General features: G+C 50.9%; 1 protein-coding gene across 1 annotated transcript in view; it reads left to right on the top strand.

Annotated features, from left to right (window-relative positions):
• Positions 1-19,627, top strand: part of WDFY4 (WDFY family member 4) — a 277,765-nt gene that overhangs the window by 254,349 nt on the left and 3,789 nt on the right. Inside the window, exons 53-60 of the mRNA XM_082425453.1 lie at positions 791-882; positions 2,809-3,021; positions 5,437-5,584; positions 6,684-6,868; positions 7,641-7,799; positions 11,779-11,958; positions 13,774-13,956; positions 15,987-16,071. Of these exons, the coding sequence (XP_082281579.1) occupies positions 791-882; positions 2,809-3,021; positions 5,437-5,584; positions 6,684-6,868; positions 7,641-7,799; positions 11,779-11,958; positions 13,774-13,956; positions 15,987-16,071 (1,245 nt within the window). The remainder of the gene's footprint in view (positions 1-790; positions 883-2,808; positions 3,022-5,436; positions 5,585-6,683; positions 6,869-7,640; positions 7,800-11,778; positions 11,959-13,773; positions 13,957-15,986; positions 16,072-19,627) is intronic.

The following is a 19,627-nucleotide window of genomic DNA, read 5'->3' as shown; positions in this document are numbered from 1 at the left end:
GCAGGCCAGAGAGAGGACGTTTTCACCCCAGTTGCACCGTGAGAGCTCTGGAGGGTTTCAGCAAGGCTATAGCTTGTGTTTACTGAGCAACCACCATATACGTGGAACTATTCTAAGCATGTTATGTGTATTTTCTTTTCTAATTCTTGTACCAGCCTGGGAGGTAATGGGTAGGAAAGTGACTCCCCAAGAGGTTAAGCAACTTGCTCAAGGTTGTGTGGCTAATGGGGAGGAGAGAGACTCGGGCTTGAAGCCGGGCTCCTCTTCTTGGTGTCTGGGGAAGGTCCCTCCGAAAACCTCCTATCTTAACTTTAAAGTGGAGAGAAAATGCATAAATTATAGAGTTGAATGAAGAGTCAATAAGACAACGCGTGCCAAGCACCTAGCATAGTGCCCTGGCATAGCGGTAGGTGCTCATAGTACGATAGCTTTCATTGTTACTGCTATTACCTCCTTATTTAGCACTGTATAAAAAGCACCTGGATGAAAAGGCATAGAGTAGAGGGGAGGAAGACGCACAGACGATGATGACACAACAATCATTTTATGCGCGGGCACTACCTGGAAGCAGGTAGGGTCTTATGGAAGCCTGAAGGGGTGGAGGGCTTAGAATCCCGGTAGGAGTATTCCAGGCAGAAAGGGTGAGGTCACTCCCCACAGAGGAGGCAGGAAGCAGTGTGGCCTATGCAAGAATCGGAGTACTAGACAGCACAGTGTTTACACCCCTTGATTCCTAGCCCAGTTTGGGCTCCCATTTATCCAAAGCCTTGCTCTTTCTCACCCCATTCAGGCTGCATGCAGGACGGGACAGCACTGGGGGACGTGCAACTCCCTCCCTGGGCTGATGGGGACCCACGGAAATTCATCAGCCTGCATAGACAAGTGAGTTGAGTGGGGTCATGGCAGGGTCCCTGGTATCCTGAATGAGGACCTCAGGGTGCCCTCAGTGTTCACTGAGGCTTTCTGCCCGAGTGGATGGCTGTGATAAGCACTTCTGAGGCTCTTATGTCTGGAGGGCCCAGAGAAGCAACTGGGCCCCATGCCCTGGGTTGGCAGGAGAAGGCTTGGGTTCTGGGCTCTTTTAAGAGCTCCATTAGGCTTTGCCTTTGTGCCAATTTGTTGTGGGACTCATGGGGGAAGCAAATTCAGATTCTTGTTGGATGGAGGGCAAGTCAGTGCCCTTAGCCAACTCTACACACAGGGCCAAGCCCTGGGCCATGTTGCCCAGTATAGGTCAGGGGGCTGGAGGCTCCAAGGGGCTCCCACTGGCCAAAAGATTTGCCAGGACTGGGGAGGACTTGACTTATTACGCAGAAAGGCTGATGTGGGTAGAGGCCAGAGACCATCTGGGGACATGTATCCTGGATCAAATACCTGGGTTAGCATAAACACATGACAATATGTTCAACATCATTAGTCATCAGGGAAACATACACTAAAACCACGAGATGTTACTACACATTCACAAGAATGGCTAAAATTTAAAGTACTGCTAAAACCAAGAGTTAAGCAAGGATGTGGAGCAACCAGAACTCATCATGCATAGCTGGTGGGGAAAAAATGGTATAGCCACTTTGGAAAAGAGCTTGGTAGTTTCTTATGAAGTTGAAGATGCTTTTGCCATATTGCCCAGCAATTCCACTTGTAGGTGTTTACCCAAGAGAAATGGAAATTGTCCACAGAAAGATGTGTACATAAATATTCATCAGTTTTATTTATACTAGTCAAAAAGAAAAAAACAACCCAAATGTCTATCACTGGTAAATGGCTAAACAAGTGATACATCCATACAATGGAATATTACTTAGCAACAAAAAGGAACAGATTATGGGTACATGAAGCAACAGGATGAATCTCGAAAGCATTGTCCTAAGCAAAAGTAGCCAAAACCCAAAGCTACATACTATGGGATTCTATTTTTGTGACTTGTTGGAAAAGGTAAACTATGGAAGCAGAAAGCAGATCAGGGGTTAGTCTGGAGTAGGAGATGAGCAAAAAGGAGTAGAAGAGAACTTTTTGAGTTGATGTAAATATTCTATATCTTGATTATGGTGTTGGTTACATGACTACATGCATTTTTTAGGACACATTAAACTGTACATTTAGGGCAAATTTTATTGTATGTGAATTACACCTAAAAAAGGAAAAAAAAAAAAATTGGCAGCAGACCTGACTAGTAACAACAAAGCTGTGTCTTTTCCTCTGTTCTTCTCCCTTGGTGAGGAGAAAGTTCTTCCCTGGTTTATCCTTGCCTCTGGAAATTCGGTAACGGCAGTCATCACACCTCCTGAGGCATTTCCCACGTGTGGCCTTCTCAAAACCACTTTGGCCATGTGCCTCAGAAAATTAACCTGGCCCAGGTGACCTGATTTTCCCAAGCCCAAGTGTAAGTGTGCATGTCCTCCCAGAGGATCGATAAGGGGAGCCCAGACAATTCCAAATGAACATCTTTGGGTTCTGGGGACCAAGCTTTGGAGCTGGGCTCTACTCAGCAGAAACGGGTGCCATCTCTCAGGTGAACTGGGACATCAAAACACTGGCCCACGTTTCTTCTTGCTCAAGGTTATTTTATGGACTGGATAGGCTAGTCAGACCTGTTGTGCCACGCTAGCTGGAGGCAGGAATTAGGTGGTCCTCAGATGGGCTGCATGTGTGCTGCTTAGTGCTCATCCAGCCCAGGGAGGCATCACTCATCTTTCCTGTGCTGATCTGGCGTCCTGAACCACATGCCCCGTCCTGATCTGGGCAGAGGGCCCATGAGTCCATGAGACACCTGTGTTTTTCATGCTCTTTGGGTTTTGGTTCCAGGCTTTGGAAAGTGACTTTGTCAGTGCCAACCTGCACCACTGGATAGACCTCATTTTTGGGTGCAAGCAGCAAGGGTCAGCCGCAGTGGAGGCTGTTAATACCTTCCACCCCTACTTCTACGGTGACAAAATGGACCTCAGCAGCATCAGTGACCCCCTGATCAGAAGCACCATCCTGGGGTTCGTCAGCAACTTTGGACAGGTGCCCAAACAGGTACAGCATGCCATGGCCTTCGTCTTGCTTTCTCAAAAGAGTGTGTGCAGGATGAGCTTGGATGGGAGAGAGAGTGAGGAGTAAGCAAGGACTAGAGAGGCAAAACGGTCCTCAGGCATCTCCCTACGCCTTTGATGTCATGGCTTAACCCTCCATTACCATCTGATGTCGATGGAGGCGATGATATAGTTAATGATAATGATGAAGGCGACATCCATCTGTGACCCATGTGATAGACTCTGTGATAAATACACAGGATATAATTCTTTATATGTGTATCTACCCTGTAGGGTTGTTGTGAAGATCCAAAGAGTTAAGATACCAAGTGCTTGAAAGTGCCTGAAATACGATTAGCCTTCAACGAATGTTAGTTATTCGTGTGATTACCTCACTGAATCCTCTCATAAGCTCTGGGTATGGGGATTATACAGATCAGGAAACTGAGGCTCAGAGAAGCTAAATAAATAACTTGCCTACAGTTGCACCATTAGCAGGTGACGGCGGCGAGATCTCACCCCATCTGTCTGGCTCCAAAGCCTATGCCATATTGGCCCCATTGTGAGAGCATCCAAGTTCTGCCCCAGGGCCCCTGGTGAAATGGTAGGGGTCTTACATGGGCCTTTTGCTCCATCACCTCCATCCGCATCAGGATAGTCCCGTAGTGATGTGAGGCTGTGCCTTTACAATGACATCCTGATGCTTATTTAACTGATCTCAGCCCTCTTCAACTTCAGACTCCCATTTGGTGTAGAGATGTTTTATCCCTGAGCACAGCCACCTGGGTTCAGAAGCACAGCCCCACGGACTGTGGGGTCCCAGCCTGGGCAGTCAGGAACCACACTAGGAAATGAGTGTGTAGACCCAGTCAACTCCAGAACCATCCTGGGCCTCAGCCTTCCCCACATGTAACCATGAGGCTTGGACGGGCTCATCTAATAACATCTCTTCTGTCTGGCCTTATTGTGACATGCTCAGGTTTGCTCAGCTCCTAGGTAAGGGAAACATGGAAGGGCCTGAGGGTGACTTGGAGAACAGACCGCACATCCAAATGCGGGTTTGGCCAAGGAAGGCTTTGTAGGAAGGAGAGAATTTCAGGAAAGAAGGTTGGGTAGCCAAATGGTTTCATTTTTTTAATTTAAAAAATATTATAATGCAGATAAAACAAATAATTCAAAGTAGTAGTCCACAAGCAAAAATATTTTCACATCGATAAAACAAATAATTCAAAGTAGTAGTCCACAAGCAAAAATATTTTCACATCAGTGGGATCATGGAATGCACACAATTTAAATTCTGGTTTTGCTTAATGAGATGTTATATGAGCTTGTAAAAAATATTTCTAAAAAATCATCAGAATTAGAATTAGAATTCCGCAAGTGGTCCCAGCCTGAAGACAAGATTAAAATGCTTCAGGACCACGCACTGTTCTATCAAGGGGCTGTGCCTGCAAAAGCTATTACAGGGACCCAGCCTGTGGTGCTTTCGTTATGCTGCTGTGAAAGGAGAACATTCTTTAATGCTCATTTAAAAATCATCGTTCTGATTTCTGTTTGTATTGATCACCCACCCAGCTTTTCTAGACAGTCTAGCATCTGATCGAGGGTTATAACTGAACCAAGGCTGCTCCGAGACCCCCGGGCTGCCTGCTGAGCCCCACCTCTGCCTGTGCACCTAGCTGAGGCCAGCTTCCCCCATATCATGGCGCCCCATGGATATTTCCATCTGGGAGCAGAGGAATGTGCTGGATGGCTGGAGAAAGCAGCCCGGCACAAGCCCAGTCTGGGCGGGGAGGGTGGAGAGCTGGAGCTGGCCTCAGCTGCACTCTCTGGCCCGGCGGCACTTCGTGCTTTGTCGAGTTTGGCATTAGGGACAATTTGACAGCAGAGATCTAAGAAAAATGAAAATAAGAAAGGCTGCTAATGGGGTTTGCCTGTGCTCTTTGGAATAGTTGAAAGGATGCTATTAAAGAATTCTGTGTTGATGCCCAGATGGATGGGCCTGCAGAGAGTTTGTAAGGAAAAGGGGAAAATATGAGAAATAGCTCAAGCAAATGAAGAGAGGCGTGATCTACGGAGGAAAGGGGATCATTCTGACCCTATGACATGAGAGGAAGCTCTCCCGGGGATCAGGGGCCCCTCGGTGAGGTCATCCTTTTCTCAAGCAGCTTGGAGAAGAAGACAGATTTGGCAACCAGGAGGGCTCTCTGCCAGCCCTGCACCGTGACCTTGAGAAAGTAGAGCCCCAGACCCTCACCGGCAACATCCGAAGGTCGAGCCAGATGGTTCTGTTTCAGCTCACCTCAGCCCAGGCAGCTCCAGGGCAGAGGAGCAGCTGTGACTTGCCCGGGACGACTCCCCTTCTGTCCATCTGTCCTAATGACCCGTGCGGTGCGTGTCTGTCTCGTTGCCTCTGCAGCTCTTTACTAAACCCCACCCGGCCAGGACCGCTGCAGGGAAGGCTTCCCCTGGAAAGGACGCCTCCACACCCGTGAGCCTGCCCGGTCACCCACAGCCCTTTCTCTACAGCCTGCCGTCGCTGAGGCCCTCCCAGGTCACAGTCAAAGGTGAATACCTGGCCCTGCTTCGTTTGGTGCCCTGTCCCACAGCTGTCCCTTCAGTGACCAGTGTTCCTCTGGAGGTTCAGGGGCACAGGCCCAGGCAGGGGCTTGGGGGCTGATTCTGCATGGCGTAACGGGAATCTCCAGGCGTAACAGGAATCTGGGCAGACCTCTGCTCTGGAAGTGTCTGGGACCGCCTCTGTTACACCCTGACTTCTGAAGACCCACCCGTCCGTCTGTCTGTCTGTCTGAGACACGCACCCCCCCTCTCTTCCATGTACACACATATATGAACACACACATGCCAACACACATGCACACGCGTGCGCGCACACACACACACACCCCTCCTCACCTCCAGAGCCAAGTGGGAGGTCCCAGGTTTCCCAAGGGAGGGTTTCAGCCCCCACCCTCGGCACCCGCGTTCACTGTTGCTCCTGAGCACCCAGGTGGACCTGCAGCCACTAGCCAGGAGCATGCGCCCTGGGGCAGACGGCCCGGCTATGAGTCCCAGCCCTGCTTCCTAGAGGAGCTGAGTGTGTGTGAAGTCTGACGTCTGTGCCACCCTGGGGCCTGCCCTGCTTTGGGGATGTCTCACCACCTGGAATAATTTTCTGGTCCCAAGGAGTATATGGTCAGGTTTTGGGGTTTTTTTCTTTTGAAATCCAAGAACAGTGTCCTTGGCATCTCCATACAAATACTGCGCACTAACCAATTGCACGACTGGACCTCCACCTCCAGACCTGCTAGAGTTGGTGCCTGGAAGGGGCAGGAAAGGCAGAGCCCCCAGGCTCCTCTGGCTGTGTGCTGTCTGCCCCAACAGCCTGGGCTCGTCCTCCCTTGGCATCAGCCCGAAAGAGACACTCAAGACCTGCATGGCCACATACATCATGTATGTGCTAAGTCTGGGGAGGGACCTGGGGCCAGTGTGTGACGTGGCCCCCGGAGGGAGGCCCAGGAGGGAGGTACCTTGAAGAGGAGCAGCTCCTGCCTGGGCAGGCACTTTGCCAAGTCGGGGTTGGCTGCGCATGGCTCCTCTCTGGGCCCAGCTAAAGCGGGTGTTGCCCTTTGACAGGTCGGCTCCGCCGTACTGACTGGGGGGCAGATATGTACCTTTTCTCTCTAGGCTCGGAATCCCCCAAAGGAGCCATCGGCCACATCGTTCCTACGGAGAAGACCATCCTGGCCGTGGAGACCAACAAGATGCTGCTGCCTCCTCACTGGAGCAGGACCTTCAGCTGGGGCTTTGACGACTTCAGCTGCTGTCTGGGCAGCTACGGCTCTGACAAGGTGAGTGGCGCCGGGGCGCAGGGCAGCCCCAGGGCCGCAGCCTCCTTCTGGTTGGGGCAGAGGTGGTCAGGAGACGGGCGAGCCCCAAGCAGCCACGGTCACCCACACCCCTTCCTCCACGTGGCTGTGCCCCCAGCCTGGGACTGTCACCCAGTGTGGGGAGAAAGTCCCGGGGGCTCCTCCGGCCCGGGTCACAGCTTAAACTCAGAAGGGACGTACTGAGTAGTCGGCTGCCGCCAGAAGTGAGCCACCCAGTTGTTCGTCCTCTACCCCTGCTTTAGGCCATCCAGTTATGTCTACCTTCTTGATGTGGCCCTGGCTACCTCTGGCCTCCTTTCCTACCCTCGCTCCTCTCCCACCCTATCACGTGGTGTGAATTCCCTGCCCACCAAGCTTTCTCGCCCCTCCCTAGCCTTCCCCCACCTCCTTCACGAGGCAGCCTGTGAAACTGGTCCCAGATGTCACCCCTTCCTAAAAGCTGGCTCCGACTTTCCCAGGCTCACGGGTCATTTTCGCTGTGTCCCCATAGCCTCCTGCTCCCTTGTCTCTCCCCACCTGCTCCTTGGGTGGTGTGAGCTCTCTGGGGACAGACCTGGACAGCCTGGATTTCGTCACCAGGGCTTGTCACGTCGCTCGGCTCCCACAGCACGCAGGCAGGCAGGCTAGTGGCACCATCCAGACCTGCCTGCATCCCTCCGTCACCCTGTCCCAGCTCCCTGCCCTGTGCTGGCTCTGGCACCAGTGCTCGTCCCATTCGTCTAATCTCCCGCAGATCCTGATGACGTTCGAGAACTTGGCTGCCTGGGGCCGCTGTCTGTGTGCCGTGTGCCCGTCCCCCACGACCATCGTCACTTCTGGGACCAGCGCCGTGGTGTGTGTGTGGGAACTCAGCATGGCCAAAGGCCGCACCACAGGCCTGCACCTCAAGCAGGTACAGTGCCTCTGCAGGTGGGGTACCTTGGGCAGGTAGGGTGCCTCAGGCAGGTACGGTGCCCTAGCGTGCTCCAGCTCCTGAGCACTGAGAGCCCTGTCTCCCTTGGGAGCAGAGAGCACAGTGAGACACTGAGGGCAGCACATGGCTCTGTGTCATTCAGGGACGTGGTTTCATGCCCTTGGCTGGATTTGACAAGCTCACAGGGCTGGTGCCTCCATGGAGACCCACACCTCGGTGAGAGATGCTGCTTACATGTGAGGGCTAGTGAAACTGGGTTTTGTGGGGTTTTTTTGCACTAAGGGTCATTTTTGAGCATTTGTCATGGGCACTTTTATGTGAATGGCCTCATTTCACCTCCTCAACAACCCTGTAATATAGGAATCATTATCATCCCTACTTCACTGGTGAAAAACCAGGTGCAAGGAAGTTAAGTGACATGTCCAAGATCATAGAGCCAGAAAATGAAAGACTATCTCAGAACAGGGGTGGTTGTGGCGGAAGCAGAGGGAAGAGACCAGGAGGCAGACAACTCGTGTGGTCTTGCCTCGCAAACCACAGCTGCTCGGAATAATAAACGGAGAGTGGAACTGACTGCTTACTTAAGGCTCTGCACATCAACCGTAATCTTGGAAAGCAGGTATTGTTAGTCCCACTTTTAGATAAGGAAACTGAGTCTCAGAAAGGTCTGGTTTGCCTTTTAATCTAGGTTTGTCTAACTCTAAACCTAGTGCTTCCCCCTGTGTACACTTGAACTTGCTGGAGAATATCGCTAGGGGACATTTCCACCTCCAAAATGCAATTCACGTTTACATCTGTGTTTTAGTGAACCGTATAGCCCCAAAGTAACAAAACAGCATTAACCATACAACGCTTACCACTGACCAGATTTCCTAAACTGAACATGTTTCACTGGAACTGATTCTGGGTTTCTCTGGATGCTTTTCTAGTCACTCAAGTCTCCCCAGAGCCTGCCCTTGTCCCCCGGCACCACCCCCAGCACTCGCGTGGTGCACAGCGACGGGCACTCAGTAAATGTGAGGTGAAGGAATGAATGTGTCAGTGCTGAGGGAGCTGGTTAATCCTGCAGAGGCGGTGGCATCTGCTGAGAGGCAGCTGTGCAGGTCAAGTGCAGGCTGCCTTCACCCAGACTCTCAGGGGAAGTCCTCCCAAGCCAGCCTTGGAGCCCCCTGTCTTTTCACACCATCACCTTCCTGACCTGTGTGAAGAGCCTGTGCGCTACCATTACGGGTGTGGAGCAGCCCCCTTTCCCAGGCATCACTCCGGGGACAGCAGGAGATCCAGCCCAACCCCAGAGCCACCTTGGGGAGCCGGGGAAGTGACTCCACCCCCCCCCATCGCCGCTCCAAGGTCCTGTTTAGTGGCGAAGATGCAGCGTAAAAGCCCCGGTACTGACAGCATAAAATGTAATTTATCATCCTCTCCTAGTTATAAATCAAGAGAAAAAGGGTATCCCACAAGCTCTTGTTTCCTAAGCAAAATAAAACACTTTATCATTTACCTACAGAGGCTGACCTGGCCTTGGGGATCCCCCAGACAGGAAACTGCTCAGAGAGGGGGGTCTGTCCCTGACTTGTAGACTGGTAGGCAGAGAAATCATCATTAAATAGCTTCATTAACAGTTTTTTAAAGTGTTTTATTTCTAAAAATATTACAACATTAAAGACAAATTTCAAAGTTAAACAGTTCTCTATAATCCCTATAAAAGTTCTCATTGTTGCATACTGCCACCCCCAGATATACATATTTATACTATTCTGATCATTGTGTAGATATGTTGATTCTATTTTCACCCAGTGTATCAAATTGTTTCCGCTTTTCTATAGTCTCTGTAATTTACATTTCAATAGTTCCATATTATTCCATCTCCATAAAATTATATTTCAATTGTTTTATGTCAAGGCACCACAGTTTAATAAACCATTTCTTCTAAAACTAGACAGTTACATTGCTTCCAATTTTAACTATTTTAAATAGTGCTTCAGAAAACATCTTATATAGATTGCTGTTTGCTTCTGATTAATTGTTTCCTTATAGTAGATTTCAAGAAGTAGAATTACAGCATGGTGACATAATGCTTTCTATAATGGTTCTGTAGCTTTACAGTGCCACCACAATTAATTAGGAATACCCACCTCACCGCAACATATCCAGCATGGGGAATTATTTTCAGAGGGTTTTATTTTACTTTATTTTATTTATTTTTTGCTACTTTAGTTAGGTATAAGGTGATATAGTGGAGTTATTTTAATTGGCCATGGAGAAAGGTATTATTCTGAGAAAACAGAAGAGACAATGGAGAACATTTAAAATTGCTGTCCTCCATTTTTTCCCAGGCCTTTCCAGATGGGGAGTGGTGCTGGCTGCCTCCAGGTGCTCTAGTTTCCTGGCTGGTGGGAGGCAACAGCCTTACGTAGGTGGACGGTGCCTGTGCGTGCAGTGGTCCCTCACTCTCCAGCGCCTCCCCTGCAGAAAGCCGGCAGCCTCGGCTCCAGTAACGGACAGCTCGCACAGGCTCTGGGCTCACAGCCTCTGTCTCTGAATCCACAGCACATACACCTGGGTCCCCTGGCCTGCCCTCTCTGGAGTGGTCCTATCCCCTGCAGTCAGAACTTAGCCATCAGACATAGTTCGTTCTGGGAGGACCACCAGGAAGCTCCTGTCAAACGCTCTGCTTTCCTCTATTCATTTAGACAGTTTCCACTTCCCTAATATGAACCCAACCTTCTTCCATGGGTCACATCCAGATCCTTGCCAGCACCATCTGGTTGGTGCCGTGTTAGGATCCACGGAGCACAAATGGGACTCTGTGGCAGAACTTTTAATTGCTATGAGCAGGCAAAGTGACAGCTTTGAAAAATGACGCTCAGCCTCATTGACCCAAATGAGTGAGTGGTGGACGGTCCTGGGGGTGGAGATTCACCACTAGGTGAGGCAGGGTAGTCACGTTTTAGAACATCACCTCCGCACTTCTCAGGCTGATTCCAGAGGACAGCAGGCACGTGTGCGCACGACAGCTCTCAGACCAGGCTTAGCTAGCAGCCTCTGGGACAGTTGTGATGGAAACTGTGCCGCTGCCAGCAGCGGCGGGCCTGGGGGTACCAGTGTGCCTGGCAGGCCTCCCCAGTGCCTCAGGAACGTGTCCCCAGGGAGCAAGGCCTCTGGCCAGGTCTGGACACGTAACCATCCATAAGCCAAGCCAGACCCTGCACAGGCCAACCTGAGGGCCAAGACTGAGGCCCCGAGTCACCGGCTGCCAGGCAGCGAGACTGGATATGAACCCGGATCCTTTGGACTTGAAAAGTCACACCTTTTAAACTATGACCTGACCTCCCTGCCTTCTTCCCAGTTTAGTTTCCAGGGGCACGTGTGTTTCTGAGGTTCCCTTAGTGTGTTGCTCAAACTTGAGCATGCCTGAAAAATCCCTGGACAGCTTGTGAAAACCCAGGTTTCGGGGCCCCACTCCCAGAGTTTCTGATTCAGTAGATCTGGGTGGGGCCCGAGAATTCACATTTCTGACAAGTTCCCAGATGATGCTTGTGCTGCTGGCTGGGACCCCGCACATTACAAGTCAGTGCCCTGGCATGTTAATAGCGGTGTGTGTTGCTTCTGGATGCAAGACCGTGTAGGAGAGCACAGAGCATGAGGATGCTGCTGGTGCCTCTGTTTGGGTTATGATAAAAGGACTGCTGACTCTCCCCAGCTGAGTCTCAACCCTGGAAAGTGATGGTACTGAGAAGCCAGCCATTGACCCGTGAATACACACACACACACACACACACACACACACACACATATACACACACATACACACCCCACAGCTTTGGAATCACTGAATCACTCTGAATCTCTGTTTTCTCATCTGGGGCCCAACAGTAAAAGGGAGAGTGGAATATCTCCCCAAATAGCTGGATTAATGGTCCCTCTCATAACCTGTGGTTCCGTCCCCTGTCCCTAGGCCTTGTATGGACACACACAGGCTGTCACATGCCTGGCAGCATCGGTAACCTTCAACCTCCTGGTGAGTGGCTCCCAAGACTGCACGTGTATCCTGTGGGACCTGGACCACCTCACCCATGTAGCCTGCCTGCCCACCCACAGGGAGAGCATATCTGCCATTGCCATCAGCGATGTGTCGGTGAGGCCCCTCTTTCTCAAATGTCTGTGTCCTCAACATGTCCATGATTCTGCATGGTAACATGGTGGCCAGTGCCCCGAGAGGAAACCCAGGGGCAAAGACCACCCAAGAGTGTTGAGAGACCCCAAATGTGTGGAGCATTCTCTACACAGGCAGAGTAGAGCCATCAACAGGTCTCAATTTGGGTCTTGATTTTATTTTTTTGCTTCTTTATTTTTTTCCCTCAGGGGCTGGGGTAGCGGGAGGTGTCTGTTCTAACACAGGCATCAGGGAGTTGGGGCAGGAAGTTGGCTTTGGTGAGAGGTCTTCTGGGTTGACTGACTAGTTCAGCTAGCTGACTGCAAATCCGTGTTGACCCAGCAGGTGCCTCTGGTCTCCAAGGCAGGAAGTGCCTCTGCTTGTCCCTCCATGCTGGCTACCAAAGATAAGCCTGTCAGGAACATGTGTGTGCGTGTGTGTGTGTGTGTGTGTGTGTGTGTGTGTGAGATAGACTAATATATATATATGTATATATCAGTGTATACATATATCAGTGATATATCTATCTATCTCAGTGTGGAGCTTCTTCTACACTGGAATCCCCATCATAGGGTATGGGGTTTTCTGAGGATGCAGAGACTCTGCATCTGCTAATAGAAAAACCTAGGGGCCTGGAGCCTGGATTGACTGAGCAGGGGTATCACAGGAGGAGGAAGAGATGATGAAGGAGCCTCCTGGTGCTAACTTTGGCTGAGAGTGGTGATCCAGATAGGCTTGAATCCAGGATGAATGTTAGATGGGCAAATGGATGATGGTGGATGGATGATGGATGGATGGATGGATGGATGGTGGGTGAGTGGATGAATGGGTGCATGTACTGGGGAAACCACCAAGCCCTGATCTGGGAGAAAATAAATTCATAAGGAATTATGTCCCCAGACCTCAGAGAAGACTGATATCAGGACAACAACTTGTTTAACTCAACTTGTCCTGGAGCTGGTTGAGTTCACTGAGTGCCTGCTGGGCCCCGCGCTGGGTGCTTGGCAGAGATGTATCAGACATGGTCCCCGGCCTCAGGCAGACTCCACCAAACAATTCAGGAAGGGACATGATGGAGCCGAGCCCAGAGGGCTGCAGAGGGGCATGGAGCTCCCTACATCCCTTCTGTGGTCAGGGCAAGGTTCAAAGGCATGGCCCCAGATGGCTCTTGGGGTCCTTGGTGGGTCCTTGGTGACAGTGACCACTACTCTATTGGGCACAAAATAGACAAGGACTTGAGAAGAAAACACTCTGGACGTAAACATTTCAGAAGATGCAATGGGCAGATTTCTCCTCAGAAATTCCCCCTGGGGTGGGTGGGGGGAACCTTGCCCAATTTTATGAGCCACATGCAGTCATTCAAACCTCTGTACCCTGCCCTCCACCAGGTGTCATCCAAAGCTGCTTCATGGGGACAGGGCTGGCCAGCCAGGTGTAGACCCCGTGTCCAGGCCAGGGGTGGTGTCCAGGCTGGGTCTTCTATGCCAGTCAGTACACTGCCAGGGAGAGGGCTGTGGGAGGAGCCCAAAGGGTAAGCTGGTCGGTCTGTGCTGGGGAAAGCAGTATCCAAACACTTGATTGCAGTGTGAAGAGAACCAGAAATGTACAGTTGTGTGAAAACACAGCAGACCTATGAGTCTGCTGGGAAGAAGTGGGTGTCTTAGGAGGTCTGGGAGTACCTTGGTTAGTCCTCAGAAGATGACAGGTTGAGGGTGCTTGGGCGTACAAACCGAGTGGCTGGGCAGATGGGTAGGCAATGACTCCCGCCTGAAGTGAAGCCCACTCTCACTGCTGCAGGGCACCATCGTCTCCTGTGCGGGAGCCCACTTGTCCCTGTGGAATGTCAACGGACAACCCTTGGCCAGCATTACCACGGCCTGGGGCCCAGAAGGAGCCATAACCTGCTGCTGCGTGATGGAGGGGCCGGCATGGGACACCAGCCATGTCATCATCACAGGGAGTCAGGATGGCATGGTCCGGGTAGGTGTGTCTTGGACAGAATGAGGGCATGGTACAAGAAATGTGTTCATCTCCATTCTACCCACTTCCTCTAAGGGTCAAATCTGCAGGCTGCGTTTAAGACCATCCCAGACCACGTCCCCACACAGCAAGTGAGGGCAAAGGCAAGGCTCTTTCCAGGCAAAAAGTAAATAAATAAAATTATATAATACATAAAATTATATAAAATTTTATACATACATAAACTCATACAATGAAATAAATACTTACTGTCACAAGGTATAAAAGCTGAATGGTAAAATGCATAAGAACATAGACCATTACTGAAAAGAGACATTTGGGCCATCCATTCATCCATCCATCCATCCACTAATCCATCCACCCATCCAGCTATTTATCTCTCTACCTACTCATCCATCCATTCACTATTCCATTCATTCATCCATCCTTTCATTCTTCCATCCATCCTTCCACCTACCCATCCACCCACTTACATGTCCCTCCAACTATCCATCCATCTATCCACCTAACATTCATTGAACTCTGGCTCTGTACCAAGTTCATACAAGCCATAGGGGACACAGAGATTAATAATAAACAGGCCCTTGTCCTCAGGATGCTCACATTCTAGAAGAGAAGACAAACAGAAAATACATGTATGTGGTTCATGCTATGACTGGGATAATCAAAGAGTGCCATGGATCCTCTGAGGAGGGCCATGGACAGAGAGATCATCAAGAAACCAAGAAGACAAGGAAGGAGAAACACTGGGGTGGGAGGTGTAGCACAGGAAGAACAAAATACAGGTAATTTTTCCAAGACTGACAGGAAGGAGAAGGAATGAGTATAAGGAATAATTAAGAGCCCTACTCAAGAAACTGTCACTTGAAATCCACAGTTTATGAGAGGAAATGTCAATTGAATGCCACCAGGTATTCAAGAAAATGCCCTTTGAATTCTGCACGCGTTTGTGAAAGCTCACTGTGTGTCAGCACGGCTAAAACTCAGCCCTGTCCTCCCGGAGCCTCCACGCCCAAAGTCTCAGAATAATCATGGAGGTGATGCTTCAGGAAGCAGCATGAGTAGCGTGGTGGGCGTCCAAGGGGAGCATGGATTTATTTCCAGAAGAGACAGGCGGCATTTCAGCGGAGCCCTGAGGATGAGGAGAGGTCTGGGCATATGGAGAAGGCCATGCAGGCTGGTGCACCAGCGTGCGTGGACAGGAGAGTTGACTGAGGAGAACCCCCTGAGAAATCTCCTTACAGGACCCCATCCGTCGGCTGGGAGGGCCAGGGTCGCTGCAGAGAGCAGGGTGTCCTGGGTTGGCCAAAACATGAGGCAACGAAAGTCCGGGCTGGGTGGGTCGTGGTCGGCCCTGTGGGTCAGGCAGAGGAGGCTGGGCGGCTGAGCAGCAGCTGCCTTGCCTTCGTGGGGCCCCAGAGCATGAGCGTGAGTCTTCCAGGGGCTCAGCCCGCGTCCACGCAGCATAGTAACTGAGCTCGCAGGACGGCTTGGCACTGGCTAGACCCGGCATGGCGCTCACAGCAGCATGTGAGTGGAGGCTGCTCGTTGTCCTATGGGGACAGAAAGTCCAGGCTCCGCAAGTGAGACGCCATCTGTGCTCAGCCTGAGGGCGCCCACTGCAGGCCTGGGACCAAGGACCAGACACAGAGGGCGGGAGGCCCTGCTGCTGAGTGGTGAGGGAGGCTTCCAGGGATGGTGGCAGACAGACAGGAGGGCACTAGCTAAGTAAAATGATAGTAAGCTGGCTGCTGAGTCTCGTCCCTGTAGGTAAGGGGTTGGGGAGACGCCCCATGACCCAGAGGTGGGGAGGGAACTCGTCCAGTCTGCAGCTGTGCTCGGTCAAACCTCCGCGCGGGGAAGCTGAAGCCTAAGCAGGCTTTTCTCCTGGGAATATGGCAACATCAAAAGTGAGAGGGGGCCATGCCCCGCTTCCCTCAGGGTCCCCCAGGTGTGGAGGAGTGGATGGGCCCCAAGCCTGCAGACAGGTTCACTGCCCCTGCCCATGGCGTGTTCTGTGTTCTGGACAGATCTGGAAGACCGAGGAGGTGAAGATGTCTGTTCCCGGGCAGGCAGCGCCAGAGGAGCCCTGGGCTCCACCTCCAAGCCCCAGAGGTAACTGCTGTGCTTGTGATGCCTGTGGGGTGCCCTTGGCTTGCTCAGCCCTCCCTCCCCTCTTCTCTCCTTGGCCCAAGGGCTGCAGCTCCATCCAGGCCTGCAGAACCCAGGGAAGACATTGAGTCTCTTGGGATGTTGCCAAGTTTGCAGGTGAGGAGCACAGTTTCCTGAGAGCTGCTGGTGGAGTGCGAAGCGGTGTTTCGAAGCCTCCCTGAGTACCAGACTCATGCTGCAGGGATCAGCGAGCTCTGGGATGCTTCTCGGGCGTGTGAACAGTGGTGACGGTGGTTGTGGGCTCCAGAGCCCCAGGAGGGGGACACACCCAGCAGGGCTTGGTTTGATGCTCTCCATCTTCCTGGGTGACGCTTAAATGCCGAACTCCCCAGCCCAGGACTTGGATCCAGCTGGCTGTTGGCTTGGACTGCCAGGCTGCAGACAGGAGCAGGGACGGCTTTGCTGTGTCCCGGGGAGAGGAAGTGGTTCCACAGGCCCCAGTCTGCCCTGCTCATCCTGACTCAACCCCCCTACTCTCCATGGCAAGTTCCTCAAAGTGGGTCTGAGGGTCATCTACATCAGCATCGCCCAGGAGGCTCATGGAACATTGAGATCCGGGACCTGTTCTCAGCCCAACCTCAGGGAAAAGGTTGGAGATGGTTAGAGTTCCCATGTCTAACAAGTCCCCAGGTGAGTGGTGGTGTCGCTGAAGTAAGAGAACCACCGTCCTGCAGCAGAGCCCTCTTTGGTTGTGGCATCTGGGCCTGAAGCAAGAAAATCTGTTCTCCCTTCTGCCATCATGGCCTCTGGCACCAGCACCACCATGGCCACCGTCGCAGAGCTGTGAGGGAGAGAGCTGACCGTGAGCAGTGTCCACTGTGCACGCTTCCTGTGCGTTCTCTTATTTCTCACGGCAACCCCACGAGGAAGATACTGCGATGACACCTGTGTGAGAAATAAGGAAACTGAGGCAAGGAGCAGTCCAGCAACTTGCCCAAAGTGACCCAGAAGCGCATTACTACTATCGTTCTCATTTCTGCCGCCAGAGTAGACACGCCCACTGCCAGAATGAGCTCAGCCGCCGGCACCAGACCGTTCCCTCCAGGATGAGCGCAGGCACAGACCTCACCACCAAGGCCGTCACCTCCTCTTCTCACCTCCCCGGGGCCCCGCCATCACCTCCTCCAGTGCAGCCAAGCTTTCTCAGTTCTGTCTTCGTCAAAGGTTCTGGCCCAGAACTGAGACATCCTTCTTCGTGCCCACGATTCAAGAAAGCATGTTACCATGATGTGAGAACTCTCCTGTCATCATGAGTCCTTCTGGTTTGCTCTGCATTTCAGGACCCACGACCGTCCACTAGAGAGAATTTTCCAGATTGTGGAGGGTTGCTTTCTAAAGGGAGTAGCCATTTTTAGTTAGTTCATTTCTGAAATGTGCTCCACACGTCCTTGATTCATTTAGTCACCGATTCATGGATTCTTTATTCACATAGTAGGGGCATTTGCTCAGCCCCTACTAGGTCCTAAGACCTACATGGGAATCCCTTCCTTCAAGATAACACCGTCTGGAAGCCCTTGTCAACAATCTGGGCCGACCAGAGTGGTGACCCTACAAGAATCTACAACCACTGTGGATCCAGTTCACTGGTCCTAAGATCTCTAGGGTCCTTTGGGACCACAAGGAATCAGCCCATCTTAGTGTAAAAAGAGACGTGTGAGGATTACGTGCATTCTAAGGAACTCACAGCACTTCTTTGGAGAACAGGGGCCAAACTCTCTCCCCTGCCTCCACCCATTCAGAGAGCAAGTACGGGGTTCTTATCCTCTGCCTGTTCATGAAGAGATTCTGTGGCACACCTGCTTGAGAGCACACCACTTCAGTCTTGGGCTCAGCTGCCCACTTCTGAAGCTTCCAAGCTCCCATAAGCTATAGGTATTAGCTCAGCCCATGGTTGATAAGTGGATGTCTGAGCAGGAATGCTGGTTGCGTGGGTGGGTGGATGAATGGAGGGACAGACAGACAAAGGGCACCTCAGAGCCATTCCGTTGGTTCTGGAAGTGCCAGTGGATTCACGGGTTTCTACTCAGGATGGACAAGGTTGTGCTCATTGGGAATGGGGTCTCGTGAAATGAGAAGCAAGATGAAAATCAGGAAACAAGGCTCTAGACCCAGCTGTGTCTCCAGCAACTTCTTAGGCCCTCAGTTTCACCCCCTGTCAATAGCGGTACTTCCTGTACATCCTAACTTGTAGGAAGCAGATGACAGAAAGATAATAGACATAGTCCAAGATCTACTCAACAAAATGTGGTTCATTATTATCATTTTCTTGGACTACTAAGAGACTTCTCCCCTAACACACCAGCTGATGACATTAGGGGACTTACAAGATGGTGTCAGGTAGACAGGAGCCCCAGGCCCACATCCTTCCCACGCTGTTTGTCCTGACCTGCCTGAGGTCACAACTGTCAAGTAGAATTAACTGCCAGGGTTGCAGTTACAGTTCAAGGGAAGATTTGGATGAAATGACACAAGGGCACAGACATATTCATAAAAATCAGGCTGGGCCACCGCTTAGAGTTAGCAAATCCATGTGCAGATTTACAAGCCTAAGCCACTGGAGGGCTTGTTGTTCTCGTAATATTGCTTATAACTGTTTTGTTGGAAGGGGACCAGTACTGGGCCTGACACACAGATATTTGCGCGTCTCTTGGTGTGTCTATTACTGCATTCCTCAAATACCTTAAGGGGCAGGAAAGGAGTTCTTTGAGGGTATTGAGGATATTAAGGTTAATGCATTTGTGTGCAGATGTAATCTGATTTCTGCCTGGAATTCATTCATTTGTCATTTGCAGCAAGGACCAACCCAGTTGAGTCCATTTTAGGAATCGCTCCATAGATTTGGGCTCAATCTGGTACATAAAAAATGCTTGGGAAAAGCTTGGTTTTTGGATTTTTGCACAAACACAAAATGCACAGAGCTGCCTGCCACCCTGGGACAGCTGGGGCAGCTGCACCACTCCTGCCCTGACTCCAACCAAGTGACTTTACAGAGACAGACCCAGCTGACGTCTCTCCACCTCACCCTCCAAGAAGGAATTACTGTCTGTCCCCAAATACAGTCATTAAAATGACTGAAGTAACAATCATTGAGTTATATTTTTTGAAAAAACGTTCTCTGCATTTAATTATTGGTTGTGGCGTGAGAGGATTTAGATAAGTTGATAATGCCGACTTTATGTAATTTATTTTTACTAGGCAATTATGGGCTGCATTACATTCCTGGCAGCAAGGTATTGTGGGGCATCTTATTAAGCATAAAGCCAGTAAACACTGATGAACAATTTTGCTGAACTAGGCATGCAATTTAGAAAGCAATAATACACAAATCCAATTTGGTACACAATGGATACCGCAGCACGTCAGCACATGTAACTATCACAGCCTGCAAATTAAATTGGGACGGCCCTTTTTGCAACAGCACAGACCAAGATTAAATATATTTTCCCCCTCAATTTAACAAGTTGCTGACCACAAATATAAATATATGTGTATGTGTTTG

This window comes from Balaenoptera physalus, assembly GCF_965194825.1.
Source record: "Balaenoptera physalus genome assembly, chromosome: 14".
NCBI lineage: Eukaryota > Metazoa > Chordata > Mammalia > Artiodactyla > Balaenopteridae > Balaenoptera > Balaenoptera physalus.
This window is presented reverse-complemented; position numbering and strand designations above follow the sequence as displayed.